This window comes from Stegastes partitus, unplaced genomic scaffold (assembly GCF_000690725.1).
Source record: "Stegastes partitus isolate 25-593 unplaced genomic scaffold, Stegastes_partitus-1.0.2 Scaffold556, whole genome shotgun sequence".
Lineage (NCBI taxonomy): Eukaryota > Metazoa > Chordata > Actinopteri > Pomacentridae > Stegastes > Stegastes partitus.
The window spans coordinates 453,305-475,746 of NW_007578287.1; the positions used below are offsets into that span (position 1 = coordinate 453,305).

General features: G+C 38.4%; 2 protein-coding genes across 2 annotated transcripts in view; both read right to left on the reverse strand.

Moving 5' to 3' along the window:
- htra3b (HtrA serine peptidase 3b) overlaps positions 1-2,327 on the reverse strand; it is a 27,686-nt gene extending 25,359 nt beyond the window's left edge. Inside the window, exon 1 of the mRNA XM_008288383.1 lies at positions 1,639-2,327. Within this exon, the coding sequence (XP_008286605.1) occupies positions 1,639-2,053 (415 nt within the window). The 5' untranslated portion in view covers positions 2,054-2,327. The remainder of the gene's footprint in view (positions 1-1,638) is intronic.
- A 7,723-nt stretch (positions 2,328-10,050) lies between these two features.
- sh3tc1 (SH3 domain and tetratricopeptide repeats 1) overlaps positions 10,051-22,442 on the reverse strand; it is a 25,461-nt gene continuing 13,069 nt past the window's right edge. Inside the window, 14 exon segments of the mRNA XM_008288385.1 lie at positions 10,051-10,622; positions 11,445-11,641; positions 14,144-14,294; positions 14,533-14,655; positions 15,110-15,260; positions 16,984-17,164; positions 17,261-17,482; positions 17,562-17,702; positions 18,167-19,528; positions 19,631-19,669; positions 20,202-20,332; positions 20,434-20,629; positions 21,645-21,721; positions 21,860-22,104. Of these exon segments, the coding sequence (XP_008286607.1) occupies positions 10,368-10,622; positions 11,445-11,641; positions 14,144-14,294; positions 14,533-14,655; positions 15,110-15,260; positions 16,984-17,164; positions 17,261-17,482; positions 17,562-17,702; positions 18,167-19,528; positions 19,631-19,669; positions 20,202-20,332; positions 20,434-20,629; positions 21,645-21,721; positions 21,860-22,104 (3,471 nt within the window). The 3' untranslated portion in view covers positions 10,051-10,367.

Consider the following 22,442-nt stretch of genomic DNA (forward strand, 5'->3'; position numbering starts at 1 on the left):
TAAAATTTAGTTTACAGTTAAACAAGTTATTAGAAGTTAATGGTCCTTAGACCAGTAATACATTTTTTCCTCCCTTTCTTATGGTTATTTATCTTCTGGTCCCCACTATTTTATATGTTGAAATAGAAAGGGCATTTTATTTCAGTTTTTTTGGAAAAAAAAAATTATAGTATTATGATTTGTGTCTTGGCTGACGACAATAAACGGACCTTTGACTCTTTGAAAATTGTTCTTGTGGACCTTTCAGATTTGTATTTGAGGACCACTGCTTTAAACCATAATGTCAACTCCATGGTGGAATCTTCATTTTTTTTAAAGCTGGCTGTGTCTCAAACAGCACGTGACCTCTTTGTTTGGGTTGAAGGATTTTCGGAGCCTGTCTCCAGGAAAGAATAACAACCTTTTTACTGGGAGTGTGGTTAATTCCCAGTGTTCCAAATAATTGCTTCTGGTCAAGCTTTAACAGGCTGTTAGAGCGCACCTGCCCTCCAACCCCTGTTTATTGAACCTGTGAACCATTTCCCTTGTTAATCTGGCTCCTATTAATGTGGAGACAGTTGAGAAAAAACGCAGTTTATAAAGTGTGGTGGTGTGGCAATGTGGATGGGGAGGGGGCAGACTGCACTCTGCGGATGAGTCAACATGATGCGGTGGGAAGCATTTCTTGTAACACCAGATTGAGGATCAAAGTGGATTTCAGTTAAGAAAACAGTTAAGCCACATTTATTAGCTGCTCTGAGCCTTTCTTCATCAGTAAATGGACTTTGAACTGAGACTGTTTTGTCCAGTTGGATTTTTTTTGTGAGCAGACTATCGTTATGGTAACACAAGGGAACTAGAGGGTCATTACACACTGAGGGCTAAGCAGATTCTTGAGGCTGACGTCGACATGAATGTTTAAAAGTCAATTGTAATACCTCAACACAATTGTTTCTGATCATCATCACCTCATCCCTATCGCTTTATTGAGTAGGACACCTTAAAATTGATTCTTAAAGAACTGTGACCTAGATATGTGAGCAGGATATTTTACATGGAAAAAACACATTTGTGAGTGCTCTCTGGTGGGCACATTGTTGTTCTGAAGGAGCAAATGTTCTGAAATTCTCTTGTGGCTAATTAAGCAACATATACAAATATATAGAAAATGGTAGCTGATCACTGTGATTTATATAAGGGCTGTACATGGAATTCTGACATCCGTTAAAAAATGTGAAATAGGAATATTAATCATTAGGCCTTGCCTGGTCATAAAATGCCCAATCAAATGATAATCATGCTAATCTGGTGATACCCTTGTTTGCCCTATCAGGAAACAAAACAACAGTGGATGGCAGTAAGGTTGTTTGTACAGGGTTAATAACTGTAATATTTTCAAAATATATGTTATTTATTAATGCGGGACTCTTTTTTTCAAATTTTGTATTGTGTTTGTTTTGAAAAAAAGTTCCAAATGTCTGACTTGGTGCCACTAATGAGATCTTTTAGAATGACCTAGAACAAAAGTTCAAAAACATTAAGAAGACTGCTGGGGTGGGTATAACAACTGCCTCAGCTTAGTGTCCTAAGAATGCTTGGCTGTCAACTGTTCCCTCGACCGTCTTCTTACCAAATGCAATCACAATGTGTGAATCGTACCTGCGCTGGTCTCACATGGTCCCTTTTGGGTCTGCGTGATGCCTGGCAGTCCCTGCTGCAGAGCCTTCCTGCTGGTCGCCTTCAGCTGGCACACGTTACCGTACGTCTTCCCGTCGCTGCCGCACACTTCGCTGCTGAATCTGCACTGACAGAAGCCCTTGGAGAGCCGCTTGCCCGCCGGGTGTTTGCACTCCAGTCCGTCACCGCACGGCAGGTCGTCCTTACGGCCGCATGGCTCTCCTTCTCCCTGAGCGCAAACCAGGCAGCAGTTGCAGTGGTCTGGCACGTAGCCACTGGGGCAACTGGGGCTCGGACAAGTACTCACATCGCACCGTGTTGGGCACTTGGCTTTCGGCTCTGTACTGGCATATTCACTGAGATAAAGGAACACGGCACTGAACAACACGATCTGCATTTTTGATAGAGGATTTGGATACAAACTACGGAGAAAAGTTTACGCGACGACCATGTTCCTTGGTTCCGCACGACTCATCACTTTCTGCAGACTTTACAGATGGATATCCGCATTCACAAAGGATAGTAGAATAAGTGTCCTTCTGGTATTGCAAAACACATGAGAATATATCGATCCTGCCTGGACGGTTTACCTTTCACTGTCTAGTCGTACGTAATTGTGCACAAGCCAGCTGACCGGACTGAGTTAGCATCCACTCTGCTGCCGGTCGGATAGAGGGAGGAGATGCAGCAGCAGCTGCTCGTATGGAGGCGTGACAACAGAGCTCGGAGTCAGATGTTGGAAACATCACTGTTGTCGTATGACCTCAGAATCAGACTTAAAGCCACATTCTTCCTCGTAATCTGCCAGATCTAGACCGAATGTCTCGTGTTTGTACACTTCAAAAGGGCGCTGGAGCCTGTTCGTTTATTTGAAAATGTACATTTGCTCTTACACAGTTCACACCTCTCCTCTGCATGACAACAAGCTGCCCAGCTGGTGCACAGAGAAGTAAGAGGACCTGGTGAGCTGAGGCTGTCCTCATATATAGGTCACAGCACTGAAAATAAAGAAATGACAGGTTAGAAGTCTACACCACAAAAAGCGGGGTAAGAACCACTGGTAACAAACACATCAGTGGTGATTTAATGGTCCCATCACACATAAAAACAGAGACTATGTCCTGAGAATGTATTATTGGCACTGGTTTGTGTGCTTTTACTGTCGGAAGAAGAAAAGAGAACAACGCTAAAGGGATGAAACCCAGCTTTACCAGACTGAACACCAGTCAGACAGCACTCAGTCACATCTGAGTTAGCTCAAGGCTCATTTAAAACCACTGGAGTCCCACATACAGCTGTCAAACAGAATTTGAAGTGTCTGCAGGTAGGAAGCAGGTGGGGAATCATGAGATTTGCCACTATGTTATAACATCTTATGCTTGCAGTATGATTATTAAGAGCACATATTGCCTTATATATCATACAGTAAAATATAATTAAACCACATAACAAGACAGACAACACAGTTTGTAGTGAGACAGAACACTGCGCAGGCCAATGTGAATGTACCTCGAGCTGTGATGAGGACAAGATAGTCCATGGAAGAAAAAAAAGAGTTGAAACGAAACTGTATTGAACTGAAAAGAGACTTTTCATCATACCAACATCAACATGACAAAGATCGGGGCAGCAAGTCCTGTCATGTTGACATAATTGCATTCACAGTCTAAATAGTGACAATTTGTTGTGGTTATATTGAGAAAGAGAGAGAAAAATAGGTCACACACAAATCTAAGTAGCCACGTGGAAGTCACCAAATCATGTGTTTGTACAGTCAGAAGTTCTAAAAACATTTTCAAATATGAATAACTGATAAAACAGCATTAGTACTTTCAAGTGCAGGTCACTACAGAATCTCACATATGAATTCTAGATACATTTATAATATTGGGCAATATGTGAGCAACCTTTTAAACACTATACCAGCACCTACACTAACAGGAATGTTCCATGGACTGCTTCATGACTGATTGATTTCACAAAATATATGTGTTGACATTTTGATGGATTTCTTTAATCCACATTCATGTACCTCCTTATAAGTTCACCCTCACTGTCCAAAAATAATAAATATTCCTTAACATTCATCTTTTTATGCCATTTTTTCCAGAGATTTTTTAACAGTACTGTATACATACATTTATGACACATTGTGTTTGTAGCTGTCTTTAGCTCACTATGTTATAAAGCTTCTCTGATGTTTGATGACAAGTGCAACAGCAGCTTATAATACTGGATATTTGTTAATTTTTCTACAGCCCTTAGAGCTCTGCCTAAAAATATCCCAGGTTGCTATTCTAACGCAGCTCCATGTGCTCTCTGCTGTTTCTTCCCAAAACATGAAGTCATTCGTTCTCTTCTACAGAGTGGGGATATGAGAACATGTTGTTTTTAATGTCCTCTTGTAAAGACAATTTAAGACTCACACACTTACACCTAAATCTTGCTAGTGATGTGAGGACCTCCACTCATTACACCATCTGAACTACCCTGTCAAGTTTTTGGTCCTGATTGTTAGTTTAGCTTTACGGCCCTTGACGTGACGTGCATGATCAGAAAATGGAAAGTTGCCATTGAAAGTTCATTGTGATTTGTATTTTTTATTATGTTAGTATCTCAAGATCAAGTCATTTCTTTGTATTTTCTTCATAAACCATAACTCTGTAGACTGTTCTCCCATCATAACAATGTGGTTATCTTGATATCCTGACATTTCAAATCATCTTGTTCTGGTCATGATTCAATATCTCGTCACTGAGAAGATAAATATGGGAGTTCATTGTGTATACACAGCGAATAGCATATACAGAATCAGTGCTATACAAATATTGTAAACACACAGGGTCTGATTCACCAGATAATTCCAATAAGTCTCATCCACTTCACTATTTCTTGTTTTAATTAGTGAAATCAAAAATTTTGTGCACAATTTTTTCTACATTAAAAGCCCTCCACACAAGTGAGGGCTGAAAGACTCAATTATTCACTACTCCCTGTATAATAGACGCTTTGTAGTTTTATTGGGAGCAGTAATTGAGGCTTATCACAATCATTCCCTAGTATGTGTATCTATAGTTGGTTAGCTAAGCTTTTTCATTGAGGAATTTTTATCAAGCTCAAGACCCCTTTGCAAGAGAGACCTAAGAAAAAAAAAAGACATTTAAACAAGGTCACTAGAGTGAAAATCATTCACTATGAACAACCATCACACACACACAACAACATAACATCCCTGTCACGGCCTTTCCTGAGCCTAGTTCTTTTTGGTTCTGTCCCACTATTGCCGACCGCCCCCTCAGAGGGATGCCAAAGGCAAGTTTGGATTGTTGGATTCTCTGTTCAAAATTTGTGAGGTCTTCACCTTACTATGTTATGGGCTGTGAGATGACATAGGCTGTTAATTGCACTACAAAAATAATATTGAATTGAACTGAATAATAGGTTTGACTTTAAGCTATGTTGTAACTCATTGTAGTAAGGTTCATAATACTATACTATGTCCCAATTTCAGGGATCTTATGAAAAATTTTCAAAGCCATTGTCTCATGTGATCTGGTGTTGTGCTCATTAGCAATGGGCTCAGCTGAGGATTTTATGCTGATGCCATCTCAGTGATGACCAGCCAACGTCAAATACAGTAATCATCCACCTGTCTAATATTTAGGCCATATCTTTTCTACTCATGTTTGTCTTATAGTATTTCTGCTTCTTACATTTCTAAGTCTTTGAGTGAGAGCAACTGTAAGCAACTCCCCCTTGGGGATCAATAATGTTTTTCTGAGTCTGATTCTGAATTTCATGTAGGTTCCGTCGCACTGGCAAAACAAGTCTTGCCTGTTGTGGCATGGACACAGGACCTCTGTGGTATTAGGTTACTGGGATGCTAGATGAAAGCTCGATTAGATTGAGATCTGGGAATTCTCCAGTATTATTAGAATGTGAACTGTAATTAAATCCCTATTAAGAGTATGGAAAGGACTGGAAGCTTCCCTCATATGCCGAGTTTCAGCATCAATGTTATTTATATACAGACTAAGCATTGCATTATGAGATTGTTGAAGAAAGTAATGTACATGGGACACTCTTTATTTCATTTTATTGTGGAAATCCAAGAGCAATATATAGTACATAGCTTTACAGTTTTCAAATAAAAACACTTAGATAGAATGGCAGCATCTGGTAGCAAATACAGCACAGCAACAAGAAGTTGGTTTTTACAATTTGGTTTTCATATGGCAAGTTAGCTGTTTGTCCTTAATTCCAATGTTTATGCTGAGCTAAGCATAAAGTGCAACACAGAAATGCACTTTAGTCATTGTTATTTGTGTGAGCTTCACTGTGCAGAACAATGAATGTACAGAGTTTAACTTTCCAAAGACTATTTTCAGATTCTTTCTGCCCAAGGTTGAGCGTTTCTCTGAGATCACCCAAAATTTGAGTTTAAGGGTCCTTCCATCTCGAATCATCAAATTTTCCAAACAATTCACTCCACAATCTCTGATTTGCCTGAATTGTTTTCATTGTAAAACTATGGATATTTAAAATGGCATCTGTGAAATTATTGCTTGATATATCAAATACTTTGTGGCATAAACAGTTTTAAAAGACTGGCAACTTTCAGCATGTTTTTTTGTGCATTAACATTTGAAGCTGTGTAGTATTTCAGTAACTATTAAAGATATTTATTGGTGTGACACTGATTCAGAATCTGCAATATTGGACAAGTAGATCCAATAATCTCTGATTATGGGTGAGTTGACACATGAGAAAAGGGAACCATTATAAAAAGTCCTGTCATCGAGCAGACATTTACAAAAAAAAATAAATAAAAGATGATATAGAAGTCAACTAGTGATATTTTCTTAACCATATACAGTTGCATATTAGATAATATAAAACAAAACATATAAAATACTTCTAAATATGAAATACTTGGACATAAAAATGAAAAATCACAACTGATTCAGCAGGTATGACAAGTTTTACTACAAAAACAGAAATATTGCTTGACAGCCTGATCTAAGTACAACAGCGTTGGGGAGTTTCAAAGTGGTTGTCCAAATAATGACCAAGAACATTTTTGTTTTTAATATGGGCATTTTTTTTTGGACACCACTTTGTAGGCTAGAGAAACAGAAAAAAACTACCACTTACTGAACTCATGTATTTGAAAAAATGTGGGTCAACTTGAAGTTTAAAAAAATATACATCTCAGAAAGTATTTTAAATATTCATAGTTTAAAAAGTTTCAAGCAAATCAGAAATGGTCTAGCACAAGGTCCCTAATAATTTGAGGTGGGATGACTCTGAGGTTTTCTTCCTGCAGTGGGATTTGTGGCATTAGTTAGGAACCCAATCCTAGTTCAATAGGCAACTGAAGCCACTGTAATGCAAAAATTCACACACTGACATGTCTGCACGGAATCTTTAACAGGCAGATATGCGAGTGATGAAACTTTTTTTTATTAGGTTAAAATGTTTTCAGCTTAGACTTTGAGAGTTTTAGAGGTTTTTTTTGTCCTTAAAAACTTTTAATAAATTATTGCTCATTTGTGTTGCACCGAAGTAGTTTTTAAAAAAAAATTTTTTTACTGTAGTCCATCTACACATTTAACAAAACAAAATTATAGATGAGATAAAATATGCTTAAATTCAACTTCAAAATCATACAATTAATATTGTGCTCATACAGTTTTGAAAAAAATTTACATTTAGCAATATTTCACAAGGGTGTAATTACTTTTTTGTTTATTATTTTAGTTTTAGATTGTTTTCTTTTATCCTATTTAATTTGTTGTTTAATATGATGGATCTTTTTTTAATGGTGATTTTCTTAGCAAAGTGCTTTATGAGTAAAGTTTATGTTTTATTATTATAGACAGTAGGAATGATGATCAGAACTACAAAAGCAAGACTCCAAATGACCCCCTCTACAAAATTACCTCACTTTGCAAAAATGTTTTTTTTTTCTCCTCATAAGCTGGTTCTCACATGAACAGGAGCACACTGAACCCTCCCATCCGACAGAGACACACGCACACACTTCACAGATGTGAGACTGCTTTTAATTCTTGTTTTGTCTGACAGGCTGTGGTCACAGAGGGGAAGCTGGCCGCAGACTGCTCATGTCCACCAATTGACGGTCGAGGTTTGTTTGGATAGACAAGAGGGGTGACAACCGAGACATATGTATCTCACCCAGCTGTGGGTGTGTTTATTTGAGGAAGTCCGTCACTTGAGGAGACACAAGGCTCTTTGTTCAGCAGGAAAAACAGTGTTTCTGAAAGTTATAGAGGGATGCAGACAGCGTTCAGTAACATTGTTTATTTTCCTGTGTCTTTACCAAACATTTGACACATTATGACTCATTAATTACACACTTCTCAAGTTTAAATGCAAGTAGATTCAGGATTTTTTTTGTTCCTCTGTGTATATTTCCTGTGAGATGGTAAATTATACAGATTTTAAGCTTTGCATGGTTCTGTAGTATGACATATATAACCTGGACTAGCCACCTTGTGGTGATAATACAAATAAGGCACAAGTACAAAAGTCCTTCACTTGGCTCCACCCTGTGGTAGCATCAAAAATAAAAGTGTAGCCAATTCTACTAATACCTTCGGCATTTGAATAATCGAAACATGACAAATAAATTAAAATTATTTCACTGGTTGTTCAGACTGTAAGGAAATTTTGTATTAGAAAGGGTTTGGTCTTGTCAGTGAGATTAATATCTGATCCAGGATGATGACAGCCAAGATGGTGGGATCAAAAACAACTCCATCAGTTTGAAGGCCTTTCAAATGCCAAAACACTGCACAGAGGTCAATATTATGATTCCTTATAAGGACAAGTTATCGTGCTGGCAGTAATTTTATCCTCCAATTTGATTCAAAAAATGTATAGGTAAGTTATTCTCTTTACAAAGTCATCCACAAGGAATGTGTCATTGCATGTGTGTGATTGCTGGATCCTTTCTGTTGCAGAAAAGGTTGAATAGGTTCAGCCTTTTTATTTTTTTTTTTTTAATGTCAGAGCTCTGGCACATGTTTTTAAGAAGCACACACTGAATTATTGAATGAATACACAGACACCACATTACGTTTGCATTGCTGGAAAACTGTCAAAATCAAGAATGAGTTCTGTTACCAATCCAGATAAAGTTATTCACCAAAAATCGTGAAGTAGGAGTCGAAAAGGACAAAATGTAGATGGGATCATAGATGTGGAGATAAGGACAAGCTGGAGGAGAGAGAATTTCATGTCAATGACCTGTTGGTCTGACCTGAAAGCTGATGAAGTGGCTTATAAGGGATTAGCACTCTCTTACTAACGCACAAAATGTTGCAGAATTCTCATCTTTTTAGTCAGTTTCGCCTCATTTCCTCTGGTGCTCTCACTCAGTAGTGGCGAGCACCTGCCAACAGCAGTCTATGGTATGACATATATAATTGTACAAAATACAGTCTTGTCTCTTTCTGTTTCAGTTGCCAGTTCACCAATTCTTTCATGCTCAATGTTTCTGGGTTATCACAACCTGGCTCACGGTTCAGAAAACTACTATTGACCGTGTTAGCATGATAACAGTATGTGAGCTTGCAAAGTGTTCCTTGAGAGTCTGCTAACAAAAATTGTTCAAAGTGCCACAGTGACGCCTGCTGGTAGCAACAGGTTGCTGAAACTGCACTGCATACAACAGAAGCTTGCTGAGGTGTTGTTGAAGCCTGGGTTATGTTGATAGCTTGTCTGTATTTTTGGGTCAGGTGTTTTTCACCTTGCTCTTGACAATGCCCCATATGGTTTTCAGGTTCAGGCTGGCCAATCAAGCACAGTAGTATCATGTTCAGCAAACTATTTGGTAGTTTTGGCACTATTGGCAGGTGCAAAGTACTGCTAAAAAGGAAATCAGCATCTCCTTGAAGCTTGTCAGCAGATGGAAGCATGAAGTTCTCTAAAATCTCCTGGCAGTGCTGTCATATTGCAGTTTAGCACCAAAGAGTAAGCAAGGTTTTTTTTTTTTTTTTGAATGCTGTCTATAGAGGTTGATGGCATGCTTTACTGTGTATGTGGGGGTTTCCCCCTGGATTCAACGTATTCTGAAATCAGTCTACTTTGAATGGTCTTACATGGGTCTTAGTATGAAAGGCGGTTAATGCTAATTACACATGAATCACACTCGGAACAACTCACTACAGTACTGATCCACACCTCTAAATGACTTTTTCTCCATAGTAAAAGTAACAGAAGCTTATGGTAATTTCTGTATTGACCCATCTATGGATGTGATGGGCAACACCTAGTTTTTTAAAGACAAGGCTGAAATTATTAAAACTGTTGGTCATGACATAAACCTTTATGATCATCTATGTAAACAAATCGCCTTTATGTTGACACTGGGGATTGAGTTCAAAGAAAAATTTGAAATGTATTCTAGTTGATTGATTCTAGTTTAGGACGCTTATGCTTTTATTGTGGAATAATGAGGCCATCATTGGACACAAATAACATATCTTAAATTTTGAAACTTGTGCTCAGAGTTCTATAATGCAGTAAACATTATCATTATCTGCATGAAATGCCTTTAAAAACGGGTCTTCTTTCTTTGTAGAGTAATCTTTTTTATAAAGTTTTTGCAAGATGATTTTTGGTACCAAAAAACAGCATCTATTCACCCATCTGTGGAGAATTGTGCTCTTCATACAAGGTCTCTCCTATTGTCCTGTAGACTTGCACTGTGATGTGCTGCTGTAATGCTGATCTGGTGATATATTAATCCTCCTCACATTGAGCTCTGCTGCATATCCTCTTGCCTTCTGGTAAAAGAAGAGTGAAAGCTCCCGATCTATTAGGAAGTTGTGGTAGATGGTGGCAAGGCGGGTGCACAGCTGCAGCTGAAACCTCTTGTTGCCTAGATCCATGGCCGCAGCTAGAGCCAGGTGGTAGTATCCAGCAGCATCAAAAGGGTCCTGCAGAGGTAGAAGCAAAAAAAGGATCGGTGTGTAAGATTTAGCGGAATCTGGTGGTGAGATAGCAGATTACAGTTGCCAAAATCACCCGTCTCCTAAGTGTGCTGTAGAACCTAAGGTGGCCATGTATAAGGCCCTCTCTCGAGCCACTGCTTGGTTTGTCCATTCTGGTCTATTGTGTAAACTACAAAGGCTGCACAACATAGTGGGCTTCATGGAAGAGGACTTGCCCCTCTGCAGATATGAGCGGTTCATTATAAGCTAATGAAAACATGAAAAAGAAACATAATCATGGCTGTTATTTATCATTTGTGACCCATCTGCATGAGATCAATCACATTACACCTTGGGCTATATCTGACATACAATCTGAATTACGTTAACACATGATAAAATATTGATTCTGGGTTTCTTACTTCAATCGGTCCATTTAGTTGTTTTCTACATGTATGTAACATATAATAACACAATTTTCCATTTCGCTGTCAAATACCGTCAGCATGCATGAGCGGTAACACCAGAAAGAAAGTTCGGAAATCACTTGTACGCAGGCGCCGCAAGCAATGTGTCATTGCCAGCCAATCCTGTCCCGTGATTTGTGTCACATGGTAGCAACATGCTGCTTTTGTTTACGCATAATAGCGCAATGCGACTGATTCACTGGTCACATTTCTGCTGTTGATTCATTTATATCCTACATAAAATATTTTATGCCACAGTATAGGTTATTATATTTAATGCAATGAATGAATCTGTAAGTGACTGCCAGATTGACATGGTTTTAGGGATTTGAAATATAGAAAAAAAAATCCCATCCCTTACCTTCAGATCATAGAATAGGATGTCTCCAAGTGTCTGGTACACCCTGACATAGTACAGCGTTTCCTCATCAAACTGCAGAGGGGTTGGACAGAGGGTCAAGGTCTTCAGGTAATAGTGCTCAGCCAGTTCATGCTGTTCCAAAAAGTGGTACAGGGAGGCCAGACGGTGGTAGGCCACTCGTTCATTCAGACGCTCGCCTGTATGCACAACCAAACACAAAGGTAAAAGGCTTTTCAACTATTGCATGTGACTTCAAAAGTTATTGAAAAGTTTGAATTTCAGTACAATCTTAAATCGTGGCAGTATTGGCAGTGTTGGGAATATAGTTTAGCACTTGTTTTAGTGTGTTGCAGATAGTGGTTAACATGTTAACCACTTTGGTTTGCAACAACAACTATTATATTTCACCCTACAGATGTTTCATCATGATGTTTATGGCTCCATGAGGAAGATTTCTAATGTTTGTAGTTACTCTGTGACTGTACTTACACGAGCCCAATCAAGACAAATTTTAAGAGACTATTTCTTTATTATTTATTTCTTTAGCTGAACACATTTAGAGGATGAACCTAATCTGTTTTTTTGCATTGCCATTGAAACATATGAGCACATTTGTGATCCCACAAGGCTGATCGCTTTAGACTCTTTTAGAGCCAACAGCAGGACAAACTTGACTGAACTTGTTGTAAACTGTTTTACAAGAATTTAAGTTTTAACTTTGTGGGTATTTTTAGAACTGCCATACCATTTGAAAGATATGATTGAAGTTGAAACTATAACACTACAGCCTTTTGAAGAAAGTCGGGGAATCAGAGCTCACAGGCAATAGTTGGAGTGCAGATAGGATTCTGGAGATCTCACAGAACCCCTGACTGCAGTTGTGAACAAAAGTTTACATACACTTATGAAGACAATAATAATAATATATAATATTAACAATAATAATAATCACCTTAAAAAACAAATCCGACTGACTGAATGATTATTATTGTTGTACATATAAAATTAAATTTTAAAAAAGTGAGCTTTTTACAAGATTGAATTTCCCTTCTGGGATAAATAAAGTATTTTTCATTTCATTCATTTCATTTCATAATGCATATCATGGCAGTGTTAAGTTTCCAGTGACTCCTATAACTGTAAATTTTGATGATGGAATTATTGAAACACGTGCATCTTTGCCACATTTGGGTTCTTTCATAGATTTATTATATGTCTTCTGGGAAATGACAAAATCTGCTGGGTTCAAAATATACATACATTGTTGCTAATATTTGTTTAAATGTCTCTTGGCCATTTTTACCTCAACTTGGTGCTTTTGGTAGACGTCCACAAGCGTCTGAAAAGCTTCTGGTTGTGTCGTTGACCACTGCTCTTGACAAAATTGGTGCAGTTCAACTTAATTTGTTGGCTTTCTGGCACCAACTTGTGTTTTCAGCACAGTTGACTGGTTCTTGATGGGGTTTTAGTCAGGACTTTGGAAAATCTAAACTTTAGTAAACTTTTGTTCACAACACAGTTTCTGAAATCCCTCCTGATTTACTATATAGTGCTTTCTATTTACTTTAGGGCACTTATTTGACCGTCGGAATTCTCAGTGTATAGAGCTGTCAACTATATAGTTCCATCACAATTTCTCCAATGGATAAAGTAGTCCCACAGCATCTACTACTTTTTCCTGACAGTCCTACAGTGTTATACTATAGACGTGAAAATTACCATTGTGTTACTGACAGAGATGATGATGTGTTTGCAAACCCTGATTACATTTATTATTACACTCATAATCTGACTGGTTACTGACTGTCTTCACTGCAGTAAAGTTTTTTTGTTTTTTTTTGTTTTTTTTTTACAGACATTTCAGTTTGTAATAGATGTGAAATTGTATGATAAAGTGAATGGGAAAGGTGTTTGGTGTTTTGACATGTGACTGATGTTTTGTTCTCCTTGATGTATGTTTGGACCAAGATTGCTGCTGATATATGGTAAAAAGCCTTACACAAATCACTACTCACAACTCCATGTGTCGATACGGTAATGCGACTGCATGCATTTTGGAGTTGTGCTGTATTAAAAGCAAATGTTATAAGATTTGACCTAGCAAGATTGCTGTTGCGGTCTTTACATGAAACTGAGCAGGGGGCACATTCAGACAGGAAGCTGACATGTTCAGTAGCTGTCACGTTACTGGAAATGTTAAAAATGAAATTAAAAGTTCATATCTGTAACCCCTTACAGATATGAACTTTTAATTTCATTTAAGTGTTGTGGGTTCATTCATCTTTATTCTGCTTTGCTGGCAGTACGACTATAGTCAGAATACAACTTCTTTCTGCAGGTTCACATAAAAGCTGACTGAATGACAGACAGTAAAGGTAATAAGAAAACCTAAACACAAATAAAAGAGTTTGTGTGATTTCAGAGGGATTTATGTATGTGTGCTTTACCAAATTAAGTGTCCAAAATATTTAAAAAATAGCACGGTGAGTAGCTGACTTGATCAGATCAGGCAAGTTGTAGACACACTTATTCTGAGACATACTTATTCTTGACACAAGACTGCTCTGCTTCTACCAAATTGCTACAGCTAAGGTATTAACTTCAGTTCCCCCTAGGAAATCACTGTTTTACCAGTGCGATGCTCCTTCTACATCCTACAGCAAAGTAAAAACATCTTTATGTATATTAGTTTTGCTTACCCAGAGAGATACTGATGTCCACAGCAGCCTGAGCAAATTCCACTGCTTCCCCATACAGCTTGAGACACAGCATCACTTCAGTCAGCTTATTATACAACCTCAGTCTGGTGTGACTGCTGTTGCTTTTCACTGCAATAGGCAGAGCACGGTCCTACATGGTAGAGAGCACAGAGATACACAGCACTTGCAGGTTTAAGTATTGCAACATGGTCTTTTCTCTTAGTTTTGACGACAATTCATAACACCACCATAGGACAAAAAAACAGGCCCAAGGTTGCAAACATAGATAAAAAAATCTTATCCTACATCAGAATCACTGAGATTAATGTCAAGGGTGCCCCGTAATGAAGTCATGGAATGATGACAGTATTTTTTTCTTTGAACTGTACCCGGTAGAAGGTAATAGCTTTGTCCCGGTCCTGGCAGCTGTTGAAGAAAATGTCTCCTGCAGCTTCCAGAAGTTTCAGGATGAAGATGGTGTCTCCTGTGCTCAGAGCAACATCCTGAGCTGCCTGAAAATGCCGAAAAAAAACAGGCTTTTATTTATTTATTTTAAAAAATGTAATACTGAGTTTAAGCTAGAAATCCAAAACTTAAGTCACTATTTGGTATGTGAGTGTGTGTGAATGGGTAAATAAGAAACATATTGTAAAGCACTTTGTAGAACCTAGGTAAGGTCAGACCATTTACTAAAAACATTTACTACAAACGTGATGTCTTCATTTATCTTAATAAAATTAATTATTGTAGTTTCTACCATGAACATATTAAAATGGCTCACACAGAAATGGTCCAACAGTGTAGCAATCATGCAATCATGCTTGTAATTTGTTGTTTAATTAATCAGTCAATAAACATGAGTAAGACTATGCCTATACCTCAATGGATGACTTTTAATGTACTTTAATGTAATGAACTGTAAAGGAAGTGTTGGGCTTTATTGATGGTAAAAAATACATAGTAAACCTGAACATAAATGTCCACCAGCTCAGTTTGACCCAACAGGTGGTAGATGTTTCCTGCTTGCAACCAGCCGTACGCTTCCTTCTCCCGACAGCCCAGGTCGATGAAAATACCCAGACTGCTTTTGGTGTAGTCAAGAGCTGCCCGGTAAGCCCTGAAAAATGTCAGAAACACCATCATTTGAAGGCAAAACTGAAACTGAATGTACCAGAAATTTTGCAACTAAATCCTCATTGCACAGGGAAACAGACTGAAGCGAAAGCAGGAAGTGGACAATGTGGATTATTTTAGTGTTCGCATTTATCTTATTAAAATAAAACCTGCAAACTTCAGAATTGTAAACAAGGTAACAAGATACGAAACAAAAATCAGGGGTTCTGTCCAAACAAAGCGTTTTGGAGCATTATGGGATTAGAATACCACCACATCTTGTTTTGATAAATACATAATGTTGCCTGAATATCAGTTCTTTTAACCACAGTGTTTGACTAACTTAAACAATTTAATTTACTAATTTATTCCTGTTCAGAGTTATTTATTAGTTATCTTTTTATGTTTAAAGAAAAATTACAAAGTATACCTATGCTGTTGAAGAAGTCTACATTGCAAGCCCCCTTGGAGGTTATATGTTATAATAAACTGAAAGTATCCCTCAAATCCTTTCAGTTTTGAAGTTACTTTTAAAGAAGCTGTTGAAGTTCTCTAATTCACTTTAAACTGTAAACTCAAATAAAACATTTAAACTCAATATTAACACATTTTGACTCACAGCTGAGCTGATATAATGTTCTATTTCTCTAATAACAACAGCTCAGTAATCAATGATATGGCAGAATAGAATGTACACAAACCTACTGAAAAAGAAGTGGCTTCACAGCTTTTGACATCCTGTTATAACTCAAGAAACCTAATTTTGGACCCTCTGTTTTTAAGTAACTACAGACCAATTTCCATACTTTTTTATTTAAGGTTTGGGAGAAACTAATTTCATCTAATCTGATATGTTTTGCTGTTCTGTGTAGGTCTACTTCCTTGAGAGTTCAGTTGTGTGGTGTCCCTCAAGGCTCTGTTGTTGATACCCTTCTGTTTTCTGTATACATACAGCCTCTGAGCCTGGTTGTTTAACAATCAGGATGTGCTTTACCAATTTGAGGCTCAGCCATGCCGTTAAAAGCAAAAGGATCATAGCAGCCTAGCAAATCTCACAACTTGCCTCTCTCATATTAAACCCTGGAAGTCCTAATTTTTTCTTAAATTTAATGAAAAGTCTGAGGTTATTCTGTTGAGTCCCCGAAATTCCATCAGCTCTGTTGTTGCTAATTTTGGCTACACATCCAATAATATTACACAGGCTACTAGGAACATTAGTAATGTCTAATACTAACCTCTGTATTGATGATAAAGTCCAAAATGTAATTTAACCTTGTTTCTTTTCGTTCAAGATTATTTATAAAATAAGGTAATTTCTATCAATTGCTGTTTCACAACAAGTTGTGCATGCTTATATCTATTCTCAGCTTGATTATTGCAATACACTTTTCCAGGATACCAGCTGGGGTTCCCACCACTCTCTCCAATTGGTACAAAATGCTGCTGCTTAACTCATCACTAAGTGAGAAAAGTATAATCACATCACCCCTGTGTGCACTGGCTCCCTGTTAGATTTAAAGTTGATTTTAAAATTGTACTGTACTCTTGTCACTTAGCCGTATTTTCATCTTTTCTTTTCATCTTCAGCTTTTTTTTTAAAGCTCTTTATACACTGTCTGTATTATTATAATTAATGCTTACACTTGTGTGCACATTGCTAAAAAAATGCAAAACAACATTGTATTTTCCAAAAAGGGAATCAAAACATTCATGTGCCACATTCACACCTCTCTGTGCCCAGAGTCAAGTAGAGCTTGCTGATGGCTTCCAACGCATCTCCCTCCTGTCTTATGTCTCCTGTGCGCCTCAGCAGCTGGACCTGGTGCTGGCTATAGATGATGCACTGGGCCTGGTCTGGATTCTCACACCCATACAGACTGCAAAGATGTTTGGTTGCAGTGAGCTGGCCTGGCAAAGAATAAGAGAGCAAAAATTGAAAGGCAATCTTAACACAGATTATAAAAAAAGAACAAATGTAAGTGACTGTTTGACTTGCACACTTACAGTCTGACAGGTTGGCACTGATTGCCAGCAAAAGAGCCCACTCAAAGCAACCTCTTCCAAAGTCCAGCTGCTGCTGCTTCACATAGTGCTGTCCCAGCTCCAGCAGCACAGTGATGAAGTTTGCCTCATAGCCTTCTTCATTAAGCTCAGAAAATAGCTGCACAGCCTCAGTCAGGTGCCTTTGTGCTAGTCCTTTAGCACCAGCTTTTAGACACAACAGCCCTTTATGAAGATGAAGATGAGTCACATCACAAATATCTGAACTGAAAAGCCACATGTTTTAAATGATATACTTTCTTACCTAAGTTAGCCTGAGCTACAGCCCAGTTTGGTATGTCCTCGTACTCTTGGCACACATCAATAGCAGCCTGATAACTCTCTGCTGCCCTCCGGAGGTCACCCATGCATCGAAGCGCCACGCCACGCATGTTGAGAATGACACCTTTGTGTTAAATTGAACACATTTACTTGAACAGTTAGGAAAAAACTGATGTTACCCATAGTTCCCAGAGTGCAAAAAAGACATTGCTTTAGGGTAATGTTCAAATCCAGTTTTCTTGTTCACAGAATGTTCTGGTTACCGCTAATATCAATCTTAGGACTTGCTTAGTTCACAATTTGGTTATATTACAAGCTAGCTAGTGTCAGCAAACAAGAGACACAAAATTGATATTTCAGTGCACAAAAGTTGACATGAATAATCATATAACACTCCACCAGATTGCACCTTCGAGTTATGTGACCTGGAATTTTAATACAATAAATAGGAGTTATACCATGTGCCTAATCATGCAGTTCATTAGATTATTCAGATGTAGTGTAAAACCCAACAGGAAAACCCAGGGTGTATTTAACACTCTGATAGCGGTATCTTTTTAATGCATTAAGTCACAGAAACCTACTAACCTTCCTGAGGGGTTGTGCAATGTTCTGGCATGGAGGCTAGAACTGAGTCCAGAATATCCAAAGCAATATTCGGCTGATTGTTGTCAATGTGAAGCCATGCCAACCAAATGAGGGAACTGTTTCTTTCTGGAACAGAGATGGCGACTTGCTGTGAAGGTGGGTTGTAGTTGATGAAAGTATGCATATGGCGGATAGCATGTTCCACCATTTTGTGCTTGTAAAAGAGTTGGCAGAGACAAACAGTGAGCTGATGGCTCAAAACATAGTAATGGTCACTTCCTACATCTGGGACCATGGTTAAAGAAAGGGCTTGGTGCAAATATGGAGCCACTTGAGGCAGAATGGCACTTTCTTGTTTGGTGTTGTCATTCATTCTGCTGACACTGTCCAAAACTAAAGCCATACTGCCAAGACAGTCAGACAGTATAGCAGAGGGCTGCAGAGAGCCTCTCTTGGCTGAGCTGATACTCAGGTGGGGAAGTTGGAGTCTACTGTAAAGCCTTCCCAGGGTCAGATATCCATCAGTGGGAGAGATGCTCCATGGTTTCTGAGCTTCATCACAAAGAACAAGCAGTCTTTCCAGATAAGGAACAACCCAAACCCCCTCAGCATGGGCCCAGTGGTATTTCGCCAACAGAAGACAAGCTCGAGCCTCTGCCATTTTGTTGTGAGAGAGAACAGCTTTCTTGAGGATGTATTTAAGAACAGAGTTGTCTTCTAAGCTTTTCAGGCAATCTGGGATTCCCAATAGCAATGCAGCAAGTCGTTCTGTCATAGCAAAGAAACTTTCTGTGTTTTTCTGTAAAAGATATATAACAGCCAGGTTGGAGTAGATGCTAGCCAACAATCTGAGATCGGTGAAGCGTTCTCGGGGAACGCTGAGAGACTCCTCAAAGTAAACCCGGGCCTGGCTCAACTTTAATCTCCCAGCACAGAGCTTACCCAACAGGAAACACAAACGAGTCTGCGGCCAAAAGAGTCGTTTCTTCCTAGCTGTTTCCCTGGCAACTCCCAAAAAGGCAATCAGCTCATCCTCGTCAGAATGACCTGCAAAGGTGGAGGAAGCAAGTAGTTCGGAACTCAGTCCATACAGAATGCCAAACTCTACTTTGTAGTCTTGTCCTTCCAAAAAAGAGAAGAGCGGAATTAAGTTCTCTGTGTTGTTGTTTCCTTCTACAACTGGATGAACAGTGAAACAAGGAGGGCTTGGGTTTTCTCCCTCTGTAGCTGGGACTGAGTCCTCTGGATCACTGCTTATGGTCACAATGGAATCTGGTGATGAGTCTTGTCCTTGATCTAGTATATTCTGAATGCTTCTCTTTAACTTGTTTTGCTTTTTGTCAGCCTTTGTTGAAGAGCTGACTGCAAAAGAATAATGAGAGAAAAAATTGATGCTGTCATACAGAGAAAATATCACATTAATAAAACAATGTACAAAAATAATATTTCACTGTCACTACTTACGTGATGTTTTTCTTTCTGAGTCTTGGTAAGTGATCATATCTGATCATACAAAAAGTACAAGAAAGTAATTGAGAAAACATCATAAAATCCTGGCAACTGGTAATTAAAGCTCATAGCTCAAACTCAGTTTAGGTCTAATTATATTACATGTTACAATACATTTCAAAGCTTGCTTAATAAATCTACGTTATCATTAACTGCATCTAAGGTCAGTAACTAAAACTCGAGAAAGTATATGTTTACACTGACAAAAGGGATTAAACAAAAGTGAGGGACTGCATTAGTAGGGTTATGTGGCAGTGACAGGAGGTAAGTTGAAATATGGTTCAAGAAGTCTTGAAATTAATGAATAGACTTTTAAAAATAGTGTAGAATTATGTCTTACACAGTAATCTACCAGGAATTTGTGCCTGCAAAAGCTTGGAAAGGCTGAAATAGTGTGGCTTTGTTAAAGTTCTGGATGTAGAGAGTGTGAAATTAGATCTTTAATTTAATCTGTAATACATAAATGAAAATAGAAAATCTCTGTATAGCTGTGTGACCTGTGAGTCCTGCTGCCCTTCTGTCTTACCCAGTTTGTAGTTATAACCAACATCACTTTGAGAGTTTTTCCTCAAAACTGCAATTGATTCCTCAATGACTTTGTCCTCTTGTCGACTGACAAACATCCATTTCTCTTCATCCAAAAAAATATCTGATGAGCTAGATTGGTGGCAGACAGTAAAACAAGGTACAGTGAATTTAAAAGAATTTAACGTGCATTTTGTTGAAATGACTAATACTGCACTTGTTGATACACTTACTCGTAAGTGTCACTGGATGGTTTTACCAAGCTTGTCTTGACCAGACCCACTTCACCTGTCGCCTCCTTCTGCCCTGTGAACCAGTCAAAGCAAGACACCAGGAGTCCCACAATGATGATGCGATCACCAGGTGCCACACTCAGCTCATCTGGACCCTCAGCATCATACTCCGCTGTGGCCAGACAGGTTCCTTTGGCTGAATAGAGCAGAAGATAAAACAAGACCAGATTATTCCACAACTTTCAGAAAGAGAGACCTCTAATGCTCTGTCTGTGGACCATTACATGTCCCTGGAAAAGATAATTTTTTTATTAATTCCACAGTGGGCAAATTTACAGTAGAGTTGTGAACTATATTTCCATATATGAAGCAAATACATATTTTCAGTCATAATAAATTGTAAATGGAAAGCACTTACACAGTAATTTTTATCTTAGCTTAGCCAAACACACACGCACGCATGCAAGCATGCACCCAGGCACACATGCATGCATACAGACCAATGGTGATGGAGTTATCTTGTAATCTTATTTTTCTTATTTTCTAAAGAACATTTAGTGCACAGTGAGGAAAAATTACAGCTGAAAAATTTTCAATTGTTAAGTTATAAAGCAAAATTAAAGTTGAAATGGCAGTACAATGTCATTCCCTTGGCTATCCTTAATTTCCATCTAAAAGACATCTCCAAATTCAATCAATACTAGTTCCCCAATTGTAAGGAAAAAGTGAGGGGGGGGGGGAGTGACAATAAGTCTCCTTGTCCCCAACACCAGGCAAAAGTGTGATTTGAAAAAATCTCCAGCCAGCAAACAGAGACATTTCTACGTCCACCTACTTAAAATTGAATAATAGAGGGTACATTACAGCCTCATGACAATGAATCTGGAAAACCAATGTTATTGAACCATTTCTGAAAACTCTTGTGTCTTGAGTCAACTGTATTAAATCAGATTCAGCAGAAATGAAGCACAACAATGCAGCATCTATTTCAGTCCTATTTGCACTAGGTTGCCTCTTAACTGAATGTGGCATGGTTGGTAACTTTTGAAAAATGACAGCAGATTGCATTGCAATAACAGGCACAACCTGATCCCAGCACCTTAGGGTAGAAATAGTGTTATAAGAGTAGTAAAAGAAGTTATAATGGCAATTAAGCTCCTGCAACATGAGAAGGAATTTCAGATGCAAAATTGCAGAAGAAAAGTGCCTACCAAAATGCAGAGGGAAGTCACAGGAAGGTTTTCCATCACCAACTAAAATGTTCTCTGCACAGGACTTGAGAAACCATCTGTTGATAGATTGGATCATGTGACCATAGAGAATACAACCCTAGATATGCTACTGTTTAAGAACAGTAGGATTGGTCACAATCACTTGTATGAGTCTATATCAGAGCCATAAAGGCATTTGTGATGATGTGACTCACTGATAAAAAGGGATGACTGGCTCCAGAGCAGGTTTGGGTGCAGTGCCCCGAGCTCCATCAGCCAGGCAGAGGACAGTCCACCCTGAGCCCAGGAAAGGAGGCTCAAACTGGGCTATGTCTCCCTGCTCCAGGTACAGGTCTCCTCCAGAGGTGGAGCTATCAAACATCTGATTGGCACTACAACTTGCAAACAACGAACCTAAGGAGAAAACAAAGCAGAGTGTGAATATCACATGCCTTTGTGACTCTCCTTATTAAAAATTGTTTTCATTTATTATAATATTTTTCATTCAGTGTTAAACAGCATGAAACAAACATAGCTAGTTATTTATAAGATAAATGTTTGGTAATAATTGGTGCAAAAAGTTTTACATTTTAACGAATAAACCACACAAGACCACCAATAATACACCAATAATACTCTTGATGCTATTGTTTTGTAGAACTAATGTCACATTATATATATATATATTAGAGATGCGCCGATCCGATACTGGGTATCGGTATCGGGCCGATACTGGACGAAATTACGGTATCGGATGATTTCCTTCACAGTGGTAACTGGCCGATCCGATACCGCCAC